At 37.1% G+C, this 18,827-nt stretch overlaps 1 protein-coding gene across 3 annotated transcripts; it reads left to right on the forward strand.

The window, feature by feature from the left end:
- The first annotated feature begins 508 nt into the window (after positions 1-508).
- Positions 509-3,677, forward strand: nkx2.2a (NK2 homeobox 2a). 3 transcript variants are annotated; one of them, XM_087779858.1, is made up of 3 exons: positions 509-1,192; positions 2,516-2,816; positions 2,880-3,677. In XM_087779858.1, exons 1-3 carry the CDS (start codon positions 925-927, stop codon positions 3,091-3,093), a joined length of 783 nt encoding a protein of 260 aa, XP_087635984.1. In that variant the 5' UTR covers positions 509-924; the 3' UTR covers positions 3,094-3,677. The 3 variants fall into 3 exon arrangements, with proteins under 3 accessions (XP_087635984.1, XP_087635982.1, XP_087635983.1); XM_087779856.1 differs by having other exon boundaries at positions 520-1,192; positions 2,516-3,669; XM_087779857.1 differs by having other exon boundaries at positions 525-1,192; positions 2,540-3,645.
- The last annotated feature ends 15,150 nt before the right edge of the window (positions 3,678-18,827 follow it).

Below are 18,827 nucleotides of genomic sequence, written 5' to 3' on the forward strand. Positions count from 1 at the left end.
TATTTTAAAAGGTATTGGTGTCCAAGCAACCGTACTAGTGATCATAATATTTGTACTAAATCTTAAATATATGATCATTACCGTATACATTTTTATTTTACATGTATAGCTAATAATGGCTTTTATTACATGTCGTAATTGTCGCCTCCGAGGTTCGTGGCTCTTGTTTATTTATCGATCCATTATCAGTATCACGTTCGAATCATTTGTACTTGCTCAGCTTTTTCGCAAACAATCAATCCTCTCCTGCTCTCCATCCTCTCTCCTCCACTAAGCTCGGGCCACAATATTGACACAAAAGGTTTACATAAATTATCAGAAGAAGAAGAAAAAAGAAAAAAAATGGTGAAACAAACGCGCAGCTCGGGAAACAAACGTGTTTTTTATGAAACTTCTTTGTATGTAAATAGGGCGTTCTAAAGGCCCTCCCCGTCTTTGTAATTAATTGACACGTTATACCACTCATCATGCTCTGAAGCACCAATGGTAGAGGCTCGAATCTCCCCCAAAACCCACAATTTCACATCTGCAAACACTGTCTTCATCCACTTGACTCCTAAGACCCGCCCACACGTGGCCAACCTTTTCTGGTTTTTGACTGCTTTGTCACTGCAGGTTCATGTGTGCACACCAACCTTATATGGACTGATCCAGACAAGGTAATGGCTTATTTCCCTCCTGCAGCAGCACAGAAACCCATGAGCCACGCATAACAGCACTTGAGCCACTTTTGGCATCCCCCTTTTCACTGGACTTGAATCCACCCTGCTATGGTCATCCACGCTGGCTGCCTCCAGCGCACTCCAGCCTAGACTTCCTCCTCTCATTCCTGCTCCTCTGCTCTATTTCCTCCTCTCCAAACAGCGGATTGTCCGAAAAGCTGGTGCCGCAACTTTTCCCTGCGCGTTTCCCCCCCACCCGACCATGTCGTTGACCAACACAAAGACGGGCTTCTCTGTCAAGGACATTTTGGACCTTCCCGACACCAACGACGAAGAGGGATCTATCACCGGCGCGGAAGAGGACACGGAGGGATCGGACACCACCTCCACCACGACGAAGGGCGCAGGAGTTTTGGTGAAAAGTCCGCTGGAGAACGTTCCGAATCTGCCTTTAAAGAACCCCTTTTATGACACTAGTGACAATCCGTACACGCGCTGGCTCGCCACCACGGACAGTATCCAGTACTCATGTAAGTAAAGCGACTCTACTGCCTACAGTTATCGCGGGGGATCTAGACAATGCGCGTTTGGACGCTTGGCTGACCACGATGGCGCAGATTTGAGAGGGCGAGAAAAAAAAGAACCGGATCCACAAAAATGTATAGCGAGTTCTCCACGAGCGGGTTTTTTTTTGTTGCGATTATCCCTATATTTGTAGAATAGCGTTCCTACAGTTTGCCATCTTGGATCCGAGCTGTCGTTGTCAGATCTTCATCTCGCCTAAGAAGCGTCAAATCCAGAATCAACGATTAAATGATTTTGGGGGGAAAAAAACTCGGATAAATACGATGTTTACTTCGATTATAATGTGTTTAAAGCGTGTTGGGAATAAATACAGGTGGAAACTTATTGAAAGACGTAATGTACAGCTTCATTAATATACAGTAAAAAAGGTCGGAATGAGGTCCAAGTTGCATATTATCATAATGAAAATGCGTATTTTCAAACCGAATCGACTTCATTACAATGCGAGGGTTAATGTCGCGTGATATAAAAATAATAAATAGATTAAATAACGGTGAATTTACATAATAAACGATTTGAAAAATAATGCAGAAAAAATAAACAATTAAATCTCCCATTTTACATAAAAATGTTAATATTTAGAATTAAACATTCATAACCATTACAATAAAAATTAAATTATAATACCGAATAACTTTATCAATTAATACCGATTTTTTTTTTTTTTTTACACATATGTTTGAATTGAATGCCAATAAATTAAAAATAAACCAGGAAATAATATACCTGTTGCTACAACTATCTCACTGCTTTGTTTATCGATTTGTAATAATTAAAAAAAGTCAAGCTATATTTGAATATATAAAAAAAAGACAGGCATAAATAAATATGATTGGACGTGAACAAAAATGCTGATAAAAAGTAAAAAGATGTTTTCTAAGAAAACAAAAACGTTGAAACGTGTTTTTTGAAATGGATTAGAAATGTTCTTTTATATTTAGACAATATATTATAGAATACGTTGCTGCTTTTGACTTATGATTATGTATTTTAATTTTTGCTACAATGTTAGGAGTTATATTTAGTAAAAATTAGTTTAAATTAACTGTTTTTTACGATGGGGATGTCCATACATTGTTGCACTTGTTTTGGGGTGAGCGGCTTCAGACGTATTTTAAGGGGAGGATGTTTACTCGCAGAATTATATCAGGACGAATGAGGCGGAATCACACATGTGACGACATGCATGTTTTTTTTAAAAACACTGTGAAACTTTTGTTGCAAAAAAAAAACCCTTTTTTCCTGAACTCTACATAACATTTTGACAGTGTTTCTCCCGTTTCTTGCTGCAGTACACGGTCTCTCCGCCAGCTCCCAGGACTCGGCCAAGTCCCCGGAACCGTCCGCGGACGACGAGTCGCCGGACAACGACAAGGAGACGTCCAGCAGCGGCGGCAGCGACTCCGGCAAGAAGCGCAAGAGGAGGGTCTTGTTTTCCAAAGCGCAGACCTACGAGCTGGAGCGCCGGTTCCGGCAGCAGAGGTACCTGTCCGCGCCCGAGAGGGAACACCTGGCCAGTCTCATCCGCCTCACCCCGACCCAAGTCAAGATCTGGTTCCAGAACCACCGGTACAAGATGAAGCGGGCCCGGGCGGAGAAAGGCATGGAGGTGACGCACCTGCCCTCACCCAGGCGGGTGGCGGTGCCGGTTCTGGTCCGGGACGGAAAGCCGTGCCACACGCTTAAAGCTCAGGACTTGGCGGCCACTTTCCAGGCCGGGATCCCCTTCTCGGCGTACAGTGCTCAGTCCCTCCAGCACCACATGCAGTACAACGCCCAGTACAGCGCCGCAGCCACGCCACAGTTCCCCACGGCGCACCACTTGACGCAACAGTGGACTTGGTGAGAGAAAAACCCACAGACTCGGAAGTAGGAAGAAGGCATTCACACTCTCACACTCACACACACTCGCATACACACACAAAAAGACGTTTTTTTTGGGCAGCATTTTAATTCGGGGTCCAAAAAACATCTCCCGTATAGAATCTATTGAGAATGTAAATCTTGTGAACATTTTTTTTTTTGTAAAGTTTGTTGTGTGTTGGTTGTAGAGATGCTTTTTCTTTTGTCCCCTCGTGTTATGATCAGCACGTATACGAACCACTTTATAATTATAGGAGATTTTAATTTCATGCTTCTTTTATGGACCGGAAAAAAATATTTATGGCCACGAATAAACACTGGCAACTTTTCAGCTTTTTTTTTTTTTTTCTTATTCGGTGTAAATATTGTGTTGACAGAATGACCCAGCGTATTATTTTAGATATATCTAAATTAAAGAAAAACAGTCGATGTCAGATCACACTTGTAAAAAAAAACCAACAGTGATGAGTCGTTAATTTTTTTAAAGGGATTTTTAAATAAAAAAAACGTGTTTTTGAAGTCAATCTTGGGTTCAATACTTCGTATATTTCACTTGTATTTTATTAAGACCACGAGGTATAGATTAAAAACAAAGTGACGCTTTTATTTATTAATGCAAATGTTGATTTTTACGGATGGATTTTGGCTTCTCGGATCAAACGGTGCTTTTTTTCATATCATTGTTTGGTTTAATCGCGGACTTATATTTGACTTAAAATAACGCGACACAATGGAAGCTCACACAAGAGAGCCCTTGAGGACTTATACCTTTTAAGCAAATTTAAGCTGGGGAATATTTTCCTCCGCGTGTGAAAAACCTCACTAATAAAGAGCCCAAAGTCACTCGTGAAAACGGGACTAAAACCCACTCACTTACTCTTAAGAGGGCTTCTCCACACAAGAAGCTTTTGAGTCAAAAGCTCTCGGGTTTTGTCAACATCTCCATCCCTCGGCCTTGGGCGTAAAGTGGTGGAGGAGGGAAAATGTATTTGTTAAACTGCAAACAAACGGGAGGGGAATAATCGATAACTCGCAGCATTGTTGATCAAATCGACAGAATACAGAAGCAGGAAAAGAAATATCCTTTTTTTTACTAAATCTGCAGCGTGTAGCGTCAACCTGCAAGTCAATACCTTGGCCAAATATGATAAGAGGAAATCTTTTTCTGTTTGTTCTGGGACACCAACATATGTCGGAGTCGCCCCTATCATCACTGAACAAACAGCTAAATTGGGCAGATTTGCTAATTATTGACAGAGCCGGGTCTCACAGGGGACTACTGCTTTTGTGGATTCATCTGCACAGAGAGGGGTTTGTGCTCCACCGGTGGTTGTCCTGAAAGGGCGCTCTGTGTGCGAAAGTCACATAGAAAAAGGTGTCAAATTGATCAAAAAGTGTATCAGGTTTTTTATCAGATACGAGCGCATGTTGGAGGGGGTGATTAAGGGGTGGCGAACGCGCATGCGTCGCGACGAAGAAAAACTAATTTCAAACGCTTTGTTTGGCCAACTTTAATCGAGTTATTTATTCCTTTTGTGCGGTTGGCAGGTGTGCGTACAACAATAAGGAGTTTAAACAAGGAGTCCACGATTTGACATGTATTTTATGTTGACTAAAAAAATAGTTAGAGGCTAAATTATCGTTGGCAAAAAAAATAGTAGTTTATTATCCAAAATATTTGCTTGCCCGTTCAAATTTTTGAAAATCCAATTGGCTTATTTTTGTATCCATCATGTTGACACGCTGCTTTGAAACCATTTTTTATTTCTGTATTACACCGACGGAAAAGCTTGAAATATAGACGTCAGTGTAAGCCACTGTAGACTAATGGAGCACTATTTTGCAACGCCATTAAAGCGGAGACCAGGGCCTGGCTGCATGGCAACTATACATAAAGTGTGTGTGGAGATGCAGACTGTGTAAATAGAAACAGAGTTGCTCGGTGCTGCTCTGAGTCACGGAGATACATCCGAGGTCTTTTTTTTTGTGAGTGTGTGTGAGTGTGTGTGTGTGTGTGTCCCGCGCCTGTCACTCGGTGCCATTGTGATCTTTGCTACACACGTTGTCTTCCATATGGGCAGCTGGTTCCCTCGACAAGGAGAAAAGAAGCTCCAACAAAACCCTAAATTGTATCAGGCCGTCAAATAACGCATTGTTGTCCCTGAAAGAAAAACGAATTAAAAATTCGGGGCTGTATCTATTCTGGTTCAGAAGAAGCAGCACCATTCACAGATAACAGGGAGTCCTTCTTTCTTGATAGAGCTGTGCCAACACTAGCCTTCTCATTTTCTGTGCCCCCCCCTCCATCACCCCTTTCTTTCCACTCGTCCAAAGTCAAAGGCTGATTATTGTCTGACCCGAAAAAAAAGAAAAAAGTGTTCCATTACTGCGCACAAACTATTTTAGACCGCTTGCTTCCTTGTTTGCTTTGAATCCGGATGCTTTAAAGTTGCCACCAAGTACAATTGAATTTCCATTTTAAATTCTTATAAAAACTATTAGGTGAATACTTTCCCCTTTATTATGGCCATTTATCACCATTTATTATGATTGCTAATATTGGTATTTTCTACTGGATGACTGGATAATACACAACTTTTTATTCCCTTCCCGTTTACGCATCTCAGTTTAAATTTCCACGTAAAAAGGTTGCAATGATAAAGTTTTACTGCGTCTAATACTCGTCGCATGGTCGTTAACGAAGCAGAAAAAAAGCGACAACACTCCCACTAACAGGGTCAGATTGATCGGAAATTGCATTTGGCACCGCGCGTAATACTTTGGTAAAACAAGCCATGTTGGTTCAACCCGCGTGGATAACACTATTATATACCTCGGAATACAATACCGGAGGAAATATGCACTTGGGGGACACACACACTGGATCTCAGTCATCCTGCCCATTTGAACCTCGACATGAATCATTTTCTTCTCCCTCTATCGCGCGCCATCGCAAAATAAACGAGGATTTCAGAGCCATAATAAGCGGCGCTTTTCATTTAAAGGAAGCGATCTGGGTTTTATTGCCTTAAAGCAGATCCAGATTAGATTCGCCACAGTGCTGCTGATATTAAATGGCCAGGGAGTGATGAATGATGGAAGAGGGGGAGAGAGGAGGGAGGAGGAGGAGGAGAGGCTGGAGGGATGGAGTTGCGCAAAGTGGCCGCAAGATGTCAGCAAAGGCCTACAGTTGATGCGGCAGCTCACACACACACACTTGTCTGGACAAAGATTTAAAGCCTTTTTTTATTTTAGAATCCAGTGGAGTTCATGCGAAATATCTGGTCTCAAGGGGTTTGTGTTGCTACTCCTATCATTTTTATACGATCAGAACCTAAATTAAAATGTAAGCAGACACGTTTTGGTTAACCTTTTGCTCAAGACAACTAAAAAAAAAAGGCAAATAATACTGTAAAATAAGTCTTAATATCAAATAAATTCATAAAGAACTGCAAGTAAATATCACAATTTCTTCTTATTAACCTTAACGCTTGGATTATCCAGTTAAATTATGTTTAAAAAAGTGTTACCTTCGCCTGAAATCAAAAGTCGTATCATACGCCGCCCAAGTCTGACACCATGACACATAATCCTCCTTTTTCCCCCCCTTCAGATTACTCCCTTCCAAGTGCACGATTTCCCCCCTGAGAGTATAATCACACCGCTCTCCAAAACAAACCAGAGTCGGAGGTGAGAAGTTTGTAATTAGCACAGTTTCAAGAGAGGAGAGGGTTTTTTTTTTCCGAAAAGGAAGAGCGAGGCTGGGTGTCTCCACAGCGTGGCGCAATAGGATAGGGTGACGAACCCTTGCTGCAGATTAATCCACCGCAGTGAAAGTGAACAAAAGAGCTCAAGTGAGGGAAGTCTTAACTCGGCTGGAGTCCGACACCACAAAGCGAGGAGACCTCTGAAATGGAAAGATCTTTATTATTATTGATGGTTTTCTCACACGTTTTTTTATGCAACTCACTATCAAAGCAGGAAACATATAAACTAATCAGTGGATGCATGTGAAGCTTAAAAAAAGAAAAAAATGGGTCAAATGACGTCAAAAAAAAAAGAAAAAAAAAAGGGCCACCATCTTTGTGCACCTGCTCAGTTCAGCATCAGTGGGTTTGTACCTGTAGGGGGCCTCGTTGGGTTAGAAAGAGGCAGCAGCATGGGGTTGGAGTGATGCTGGTCGGGACGCAAAAGAGGGCCAAGGACAAGTCTTTATCTGATCATTTAATGAGGCCATGGCGAGAGAAAAGACAGATGCAACAAAGAGTGTGTAACAAATCTGTGTGCGGCATCAAAATAAAAAGGCAAAAAGACTAAAATAGAAGCTTTCAAAATGACTTAAAGAGATGGAAACCCCATTATTTCCGAACACCAGCGAGAGTGAATGTATCCAGTTTTTTTTTCCCAACCCTCATTCTGTAGGATCATTGTTCACATCAGCGCACATCTGTGGTTTCACACCGAGAAGAAGAAGAAGATTCCCAGGCGGTCATGTCAATTAGCAACTTCTGATTTACGATCTGTTTTTTTTCCTGTTTATTAGCTTCTTGTAAATCTCAAAAAATACAACAATTTGAAATGTATATCCTGCATCATTTGGATATAAATATTTTGGATAAACAGACGTGAGTTGGTGAATATCGTGGGTAGCGTTAAAATAATAGACAGAATATATATATATATATATATATATATATATATACAGTATATATTGTTAAAATACGGTACATTACAGCTTTTGTCCATTTTATAGCGCTATAGTCAATATTTAGGTCAAACTTTTATTTGTTTGTTTTAATTTAAGACACATTATTTTAAAGAAATCAAATCAACAACACACATTGTTTAAATCCCTAGAACTCATTTTAAACATATATTGTCACGCTTTATACTTTCGTGACAAAACAAACTGTATTTTAACAAGTCTATAAATGTACATTTGACATATTTATAGCTCCTAATTACATCTTATTCAAGTTTATTTAATAAAAAAATAATGTTACTTGTCAAGAAGGGGAAAAAAGCGATGACAATTAGATTATTAAACCCATTTAGAAAAAGGAAACTATTCACAATTTGGCTTCAATAAGCCGATGAGTGGAGATGAGTCATAATTATTGAGATTTTCTTTTTAATACTGGAGTGTTATTGTGTTTTAAGACAACTAAAAGTGGACTTTTAATGATTTAAAAGTTTAAAAAGTAGGAGCGAAACACATGCATACTAGTGGCATTTTTATTACTCTAAATATTATCTTAATTTTTTTTTTCAAATATTATTATTATACAAACGCATGCTTTAAACCATTTTCTGTCAACCGACTCAAAGTAATTTATGTTTTGTTACCTAATAACCAAAAAAGCTGGTAAGTTGGTCAGATCAAAAGTTAAACAAGATTCATAAACAGGAAATCAGATGTTATTGACTGAGAACAAGAGGAGACGCCAACCCTGCAAATGGATTTGTAAGTCACTTGTTTATTAACAGCATCGCACTTGAACAGCTGTAGTTGTCAGTCACACAAGACTGTGTGACTATTAGTAAAGATGGAAGCACAATTTGACACAAAACAAATGCTTAAAACCTGAAAAACTGTAATTAATGCTTAAAAAAAAGACTTGTTTTTCTCACCATGAATACTGTACAATATTTTTGGAATTCAGCAAAATCAAAAAATCAATGTATTTTTAAATAACAAACACGTTTTTTAATGGTCAAAGATGACAAGGTATACTTTTTTTAAAGATTCTTTTGTAAATAACATAAAATTAAAAATCAGTTAAGAAAAAATGAATAGAAAGATTTCTTCCTGGATGAAAATCAACGTAATTTTTGAGATAATCGTGCTTCCACTCGCGCGTGAGTAAACTATAAATATGGAAATAATAATTTTGACAATTCATACCTTTTTAATATCCCTATATTTTCAAATTTCACAACACAGGCGCTGGATAGAAGCAACTTTTACACATCCTTGGCTGGCTCTATTTGAAGTGATTCCACCAGTTAGTCAGAGACTGGACCTTCGCTTCGTTGCACAAGTCTAAACACGCCGTTGTGTTTCCCTGCAGGAGACGCTGACCATGCACTACTTAAATCGCAGCATTCTGTGGAGTCGAGTCTAAAGTGCTGCAGGTGACCAGCAGCCATCGCAGTTAAACAAGCACGTGTGTCAAGGATCTTGACTTTGTCATCAGGTCTGATTAGAAGCAAAAAAAAAAAAAAGGGGTCGAATCTGCAGATCCGCTCGAGAGCTCACGTTCCTCTTCTTAAAAACATGAGGTAAATGAAATATCAATATCATCTTGTGGATTTCACTATAAAGAAAATCTTGTTGAGGTCAATTTAGCCACATTAAATGAAAAGGCGGTCGAGTGCGCGGCTGAAGAGACCTTGACTGGTAAATAACACTAGTATTATATTTCTTTTTCAAGTGCACCACGGTGTGTGGATTGTTACAAATATAAGTGAGAGCTATTAGCTGCTGGATATGTTCAGAGGTCATTTTATACAATTTAATCTTAATCTCAGAATTAAGGTTTGCCATGAGACTCGAGACCTGCACTATCCATCTGGTCGTGCTAGTTTTTTCTCTCCATTTTTATCTAAATAACTGAATTAAGAACAAGGTACATTAATTACAACAAGGTAATAAATAACTAGAAAAGCACTAAAGAGAGCGCAGACCTCTGCCAAGCATTTTACTTTCACCCATATAAGAAAAACCTTCAACAAATTAGATAGTAGGGCTGCACGATATTAGAAATTAGTGCGATATTCGATATTGGTCTCTTCAATTGCGATATAGATATTAATGCGATATTTATTTTTTTCACCAAAAAATGTAGCTGCATGCACGTGCAGGAGTACTTTAGTGGAGGTCTTTCGGGGAGTTTATAGAAGGAAAACGATGCGTCATTTCCCTTTTGTTTATTTCCGCACTTCGGTGCTCATTTTCGCGATACTTACGATCGGTATCTCGCAAAACTGAGCAACATCAGAGAGGAGCCGCCGGCGCTTCGTGATATCACCAAATCAATAATAAATCCCACCTCCTTGTACACGCACACATAACAGTTTATAAATGACCCAACGCTAACAACTTAGCTCATTAGCATACGGCGAAGACGGACAGGTTTAAACTTGTTTGGAAGTTCCACGATCTTATAAAAGCGCTGAAAACAACTGAGACGAGATGAAAAGTATTTACAATTTGTTGCTTTAACAAAGGGGGGTTGAAAGAGATGAGTGACTGGATCACTCGTGTTTGAGTAGATGATAAGTTAGTCTTACTTCCGTGTATATACTGAGCCGCGTTAAATCAGCTCCATAGCAACCAAGCCTCATCTGACAGACGGACGGAGACGTAAACAACAACGAGACATAGAAGTACAAATTGACAACTTTACAGAACTTGACACTGATTGGTCAAAGTGCGCATTTAAGAAATGCTTGATTTGACTGATTTATTGATCAATGAAAAATTATAAATTGTCGGACATATTTTCGATATGCATATCGCACGTGCCAATTTCGCAATAAATATTTTTTCGATATATCGTGCAGCCCTAATTAATAGCAACGTTGATAGCAAGGAGCTATATGGGAAAAGAGACAAGAGTCACTTTAACAACATCCTATTCCACAGAGAGCGACGCATCTTCAAGTTATTCCTGGATCCGGACGGTGATTTGGAACACCACCAAAGTTTTTACCATCTGCTCCTGGTCCTCATATCAACCGTTCTTGGAAATCTGGTTAAAATCCTCTCATTCGTTTGTCTATTCTTTTTGTAGCAGACAGACAAACTAACGCTGACAATTACTTGACCTTCTTGGGAGATTATGGGTAAAAGATGAAACAAAATATGACTGAATGACAAAAATTTACAAGAACCTTGCACATGGATTATTCGTTCCAGGAAGAACACAATAACGCAAAACTAATTTTATTATCAGAAATAAATTTGTCTGGTCCCGTTCGTTCAGGCGAAAAATGGCGAATGGTGGTACCGTAGAGAATTTAGAGAGTAGAGTGAAAGCATTTGAATGATCTCTATTCTGTATAATAAGGATGTTATAACAGAATAAACATTTGAACAGTCTCTGTTTTTATTGTTTCACAAAAAAAAAAAACATATTTGCCAGTGACCCGAGACATCCCTCATATATCATCCTGGAACTACTTTATTAGCTTTGATATGGAAGATCGATCATGCAAACAGAATGGCGGCTGCATTCCACGTTCAACTGCGTTGTTTTTGTCATTACTATACAACAATACTGATGACGTACAACACGTGTCCTAGTTTACAGAAAATGTCGAAATTTTGGGATTGATCAAGTACATGCCAAATGACGTCTCGAATAACATATTTTCAAGTTTTCACTTGAAAAAACTCTTGCAAAACATCAAGTAAATAAAATATTCATTGGAATCCCTCTAATAATACACATTATACATTTAACTGTATCTTTGTCAAATATCTTTTGAATTGATCAGTTCGCACAACCCTTTTTCGGACCAACTTCCAAAACGAATGACATGAATTTGAATCAATTAAAAACACACCATAACTGGGCTTTATGTTTCCATTTGTGTATATTTAAATGCTTTATGGTGTGTGTTTTCAATCTGTGCTATTTATTTTCTTGTTCTTTGCATACTTTGAGAGACATATTTTCTAATGTTAACTTTTATTAATGGATTACAAGTGATTCACATTATTGGTAAATAATGAAACCTTTTTTTATGTTTATTTGTTTAATAAGCTTTCAAAACCAAACTTTTTAAAATCGTGTAAATATGAAACTCAAAACTTTCCATTTTTAATATTTAATCACAGGAAAATTATACTTATATCACTGGGATAGTCTTAACAAGATCGATATTATGATAGTAGTTTTATATAGAGGTAAATAATTCATCTTTCTGTAAACACATACCTATAATACATGACTTTAGCTCAAGTGTCACTTGGTTTACCTGCATTCCAGAAGACCAGGATGAGCTTCAGGTGAATGTTATTCCAACATTCATCCAGCAGATGGTCGATTTATGGGATGATAAGCACACGTCAGTCACAGACATCACCTCCTGTCACTCCAGGTGTGCACAGGTACGTCCGACCATCACCTGGATCCATGAGTCGACCCTTCATATTGGTTAGCTCCGGTTGCTAGCACGAATGCTAACTCCGAATTCCTCTACTTTTCTTCAAAGTTGCTGAGTTCATAAGGTCGTGTGAGATAGTCTTGGAATCCTCGACCTGGTCTAAACCAAGAGTAACAACGACTTTTTCTCCAGCGGTTTCTGACGTCTTGTAGTTTACAAGGAGTTGTTTGAACGAAGCAACATCTCCCGCTCAACTTCCCCTAAATCACTTCCGGGTCAAATAGTCGTTAATCAAAAGTGTTGACTATAAATAAAAATGTAAAATAAAAAAATATGTATTACTATATTAAGACCGTATAATACAACAGCTTTATTTTTTATTATTGTGTGTGTAATAATAATAATTATTATTTAAAATATATATTTACGTTTGTTTTATCAGTCTCATTCATATTTATGTCGTTAAGAAAAGAACACAAAACTAGAATGTACATGGTTTATTCAACAATAAACAAATAACAAATAAATAAAGTAACAGAGAGGAGAGGAGTTTTAAAGACAATAACTATCTACTTGAAATTAATATAAATGCGTAGATGTCTAAAGTGGAATACATTGTGTATTTTCTTGTGATTTTTTAATTCAATTACATTTTTTAAAAATATAATTCATCATTGTTTACTTCCAAAAAAAAATCAATAAAAATACTAAAAATAGAAAGTAAATAGAGTTACTCAAATTGGTAATTTAAAATATCTTCATTGTTGTATTACAATCTTTAAAAAATAATGAAATAATACCACATGTGTACAGAAAGTTATTATCGCATATACATAAATAAATAAAAATATCATAATAGTTAATTATTTAATTTGTTTTTAGTTCTTCGACAGACATTATATTGTGTTCCAGACCAACTCAAAGCCCATTTATGGATCACGGAGGGACATAATGATAGTTAAAGGCTAGAACCAATCAACTAACCTTGATATGTTGCACAAATGTTGTTTGTAGTAAAACTGTTGATCTAAACCATCCACTGGAGGCTTGGAGTAGTCAAGACCTGGATGGGGTTAATGCATTTTTGTTATTTGTTTTTTTTTTCCTCGGCTGTCATTACAGACTGTTTTTTCTTCGTGATCCGTGCGGTCACTTGATGGAATCGTCTCACCTTCTTCAGAGCCTCCGGCTCCACAGATGACGTCAATGCTGGGAAACAGAGACCGTTTGATGATGAGCTGAGAATGTTTCTCCTTGAAGAATTGGAGCCATTTTCGTTCTTCTTGACGACTTGATCATATGATAGAAATGCTTCACCTGATAGCTTCATGAAACTAAGCTTTTATTGATCAACACTTCAAAGAAGGAAACACAAAACCTTTTTAATAGCTGGAGAAAATATAACTATTTGTCAGAACAGTGTAATCGCACACAAATAACTGATAGCTTCCTGTGGGAAATACACATTAAACTTACAAACATACTTGCTTAAACAAATATAAAAAATATAAAATAAGGCAAAAATCTTAAAACATTTAACCCATAATTGTGAAGTACACGCACAATCTAAGAAGATTGACAACAAAAACATACTGATGGAAACTTGATAAATAAATTAAATGGGGGAAAAAAACGTAACATAAATGTTACACAATCTTTTTTACAACACAAACAGACGCGTCCAAAGACAGAATATTGCATTGTACTCACACATTAAATAGTGGAAACTAAAGTCTTAAATAAACGCAAAAGGAAAGATTTAGTTAAAATAAATCTAACACATAAACTGGACTCTTCAACAAAGATATAAACAATCACTTGAATGAACACAAGTACACACACAAATTACACACATACACAAACACAATAATATATATGGAAAAAACACAATATACACCCAGAAACTTTCACAGGGAGTTAGAGTATATTATCCACACAAACACAAGCAAAAATACACACATTCACTCTTAAACAAATGTGTTTACAAAACACACTCGTAAACCTAAACACAAACCCTTGCTGCACAAAATTATTAAACAAAGACACAAAAACACCCAAAAGCACACACTAATTAGCAACAAACACACATAGTATCCAAAGACATATATTTGAAACATGTTCACAAATAAACACACAAAAAGAAAAGTTAAGTCATTGGAAAATATTACACAAAATGCACACACACTCCTATGCTAACCTACACAAATCCTCTACATTCAACAAACTTTAATAGTGATGCACAATCACACAAAAACAAGAAATGGTACACACACAATCTCACACGCAAGCACAGACACACAAAATAGGGCACACACGCAAAAACACACCAGGGAGTGTTGTGGATTTATTGCGCTGACTCGGCATGCATTCAGTAAGGAGTAAAATGAAGAATAAAAAGTTAATATTTATACGCACAACACACTGTGTGTGAACATGAACACAACAATGACACGATTGTATCAGCAGACTTTTTGGAAGTGCTGACAGAGCCGAGGTCGAGTGAGTGGAGGAATCTTTTCCTGGCTCCTGCTCACATGGCTGGAGAGAGAAGAGGTGTGTGTGTGTCTGTGAGTGTGTGTCTCCTTGTGTGTGTGTGTGTGTGTGTGTGTGTGTGTGTGTGTGTGCGCACAATTTCCTGATGGTTTCAGAGAAGAGGCCAGCCAAGCATTTCAAGTGGAGAGCAGTTTAGAGGCGCAGCTTTGTGAGCAGGTAGACGATGATCAGGTAGACAAGGCGGCATCAAGATCAGCACAAACACACACGTGAACGTTGTCGTCAGCAAATAATCGTGTAAAACAAATCAATACAACACAATAAAGACATTTATACTCTGAATACAAGTACATTTTATTCACTCCTGTTTCCTCCCATTGTGAAAAGATGTTTTATATGAACTTGTCTGTAGTTTAAATTATTTTTTAAGTTGTTTCAATGGAAACTAACCAAGTTGTCCCTTGCCTCTCACCCCAGGTAGCTGGGACGATAGCAGCAACTTCACAATGAATGCCTCTGTGTTTGGGGGTCCACTTCAGGTCCTGAAGAGTGATTCGAAAAGCTCTTTGCGTAGTTCAAGTTTACCTGCGTTATTGTACGAAACCGGTGCCATCTTTTATCACCCCATAACGGACAAGACGCCATTTTCTTATAAATATTTTGTACATCATCAAAATGTCTTGAAAATGTTAATTTGTTTTTAAATCAAGATTCGCAATAATAAAAAGACATTAAGATGTTACGGGGTGCCATATTTTACCCAGGAGCGCAGCTAGCAGTGTAATCGACAAGCTAACTTAGCTAGCATATTAGTACTTTTAAAAAGAAATCAGATAATTAAAGAAAAAAATCATTAAAAGTGTATTGATAATTAGTTACGGGTGGTAAAGTCCATCCGATCTGATCGTATCTCACTACAAATAAATCGTCTCGTTTTGTGACCTTGGCTCCTGGCAGGTTTTGACTGATTCTTCTCGTCTGCTCGGAAGCCGGAATCACAACACAGTCGTATCGCCCCAGTTATCGGAATTTGTAAAAACAAGATGGCGAAGTCCACAGACATTTTTCTAGCTCTTGTCGGTCCGAATACATTTTTTGAAATTCCGATAAATACGCAGATGAGGAGGAAACCTTTTATTTATTAGTATGAATTCATGAATGAATTAACTTTATTAGTCGCGAGATATTGACAATTTTCTGTCGATCTTTTACAATTTTATGTCTTTGTAATATGTTTGCAGTTTACATCACGATGTCATCTGTTCGTCAATGATGTCACTTAAAGAAACAGTGTCTTTTCAGTAGCCAGTGATAGACGGTGATCCAAAACTGTGGGAGGAGCCTAATTCATAATTAATTAAGTATAAAACAAAAGTTTGCCTAAAAAAAAAAACACACATGATATAGTACAAAAGTATTAAATTATTTTTAAAAAATGGTTATAACTAATTCTATTTTTAGGCAGTAATTAGTGTGACATTCAGAAATAGTTTATTACGATAAAGGTTATTAAATAGTGTACATCAGTAGCGTCAAACTTAATCAAAGTAGGGGGCCAAACTAAAATGAATGTTTACCATCTGTCCCCTGCACTCCTTCAAGAGTACACATAAGTAATACTGTGATTAACTACTGCAGTTTGTACTGTGTTAGCCTCTTATCTTATCTTAAATACAAGTATCTTCTTATGTCACTACATCAACAATAACACGCATCTGAAAATTAAATCTCGGCTCTAGTTTCAGTCGCTGAGTAAAGTGAACATTATCTGCTGGTCATAATGTTTTCAGCGGAGTGAGAGTGAGGGAAAGAAAAGAGGGAACGAAAGAAAGAGAAAAATCCTCCTCACAGACTTCCCAGATTCCCTCCGCCCCTGTCGTTGACCTTTGACCCGTGGGAGTAAACCGGAGTAAACTGGCAGGTAAAGCTACAAGAAAGGAATGAAAAAAAAAAACGTGTTAATAACATTATGACCACCTGGAAGAGAATATAACAAAATAAAGTGTTATATTGACAAATATAAAGACAGGCGGATGATTTGAAGCTGAATAAAAGAAGAAAACTAAGAAAACTATACTTAGATGTAGAAAAAGTTATTCCGTATAAATAAAATTAAGATTTTTTTATTGACGGCAACTTTCTCAATCGTGGGCCACATGAGATTAATTCGGAGGCCACATCTGGCCCCCGGGACATTCAAACAGAGGTCCTTAAAAAAGGACATTTTCGTCTTCATTCTATTCATTTATGTAATAACACAACAACAATTTGTCATAAGCTACACTTCACCAACTTTCATCTCTCGCAAACATTCAAAAACATTCCCTAAATTGCTCCTCCGTGAGTACACTGAGGGTGTGAAGTAGTTTAGAGGTGCAGTTTTTTTGGGGGGGATTCATCTAAATAATGGTCTCAGAGCGAGAGCAGCTTCTGCTCACAATTTCCATTGTAGATTCGCGGAGCTGTTGAAAAAGTTGTCGCTCCAAACTTGCGACAGGAAGAAGTGGGAAAACATCAGCCGGCACTCGACGGTAGATGACGGCTATTTGTCTCCATTATTATTGTTCTTTCTCCATCCCAGCAGCTGCTGGAACATTGAAACGTGGAGACGTGGAGAGTTCACGATGGTAGAGTTGAAAGTTAAGAATGTTTACGATGGAGATGATGAGAGAAAAGAAGGAAGAGAATGATTAAAACTTCCTCTAATCCCTAAAAATTCAACTTTTATTCAACTTTTTGAGAAATTGATTAAAAAAAACAATTGGAGTTTTCAAAGCCGTAACTTATGTATGCATTTATTTTTAATATTGATGATATTTTATTAAACACCTTTACCTAAAAACTATTTTTTTAAACGAAAAATAAAAACTATAACTGAATAATAATAGCAGTTGATTCCATTCAATAATAATAATAATAATATAAATTGAATAATAATATGAGCCAATTTCTTATTTAATAATAATAATAATAATAATAATAATAATAATAATAATAATAATAATATAAATTGAATAATCACAATAGCGAATTAATTTGAACAAACAAATCATAAGAATTATTTTTATGTTAATATAAATCATATTATTTATCATAATAAAGCAAATATATAATAATAATAAACATAAATACACATTTATATGAAAATAGCATCCTAAAATATTTTCTTACATTTTCATATTTGTTATTAAGTTAAATTTACTTATTGTAGCATTAATTTAATTTAACTTGTTAATTGTTGCACTTTCTTCAACATGAGTTTTCTTAAAATAATAAATACAAGTATTATTATCTATGCATTATAATGTAATATTTGTCATCTTTATCTTCATTCATTCATTGACGACCGCATCATCCTGGGGTCGAGGTCGCGGGGGTCATCTTTATCTTAATTAATAAATTAATAGAATAATTATATTATTAATCATAATATAATAATTGCTTTATTTTAACTCATTTTAATTTATTTAAGAAAATTAAATAATACTGTATGAAAATTTAAATATATATATTATTATTGATATTGTTATTATTACTTGAATTTCTTGCGTCAATTCAGATTTAAAAAGTACAAATATTTATTTCTAATGATGTAAAGTAATCACGTAACTACAGGGACATTTTGTGTGATTCAGCGCGACAATCGTTGTTATTGTGACACAATCCGACTGTGAAAACTTTGTTTACCTGCTGCCGTGATTCACGCAGACGGCTCTGGAGGACCATCGGCTTTGTCCGGCCGAACATCATCAGCATGTGATCTGCTGCTCTGGTTCTGATTGTGCTCGCCAAAGCGTCGCCACTCGTCACAATAGAAACTACAGAAGCACTTCGACCTTCTGAGCGACACTTATGATCGTTAAAAAGGTTGCATTTTTTTTTTTTTCAGATGCATTAACGCTCTGAGCAAAAGACAATATTCCAGGTTGAACATTATCTGCTGATCATAATGTTTTTGAGCGGAGTGAGGGAAGGAAAAGAGGGAACGAAAGATAGAGAGAAAAATCCTCTTCTCAGACGATTCCCTCCGCCCCTGTCGTTGACCTTTTGACCTGACACTATAGTGGGAGTGAACCGGAGTAAACTTGCAGCTACAAGAAAGGAAAGAAA

The sequence above is a fragment of the Callionymus lyra genome, chromosome 18 (assembly GCF_982586985.1).
Source record: "Callionymus lyra chromosome 18, fCalLyr1.hap1.1, whole genome shotgun sequence".
Taxonomy (NCBI): domain Eukaryota; kingdom Metazoa; phylum Chordata; class Actinopteri; order Syngnathiformes; family Callionymidae; genus Callionymus; species Callionymus lyra.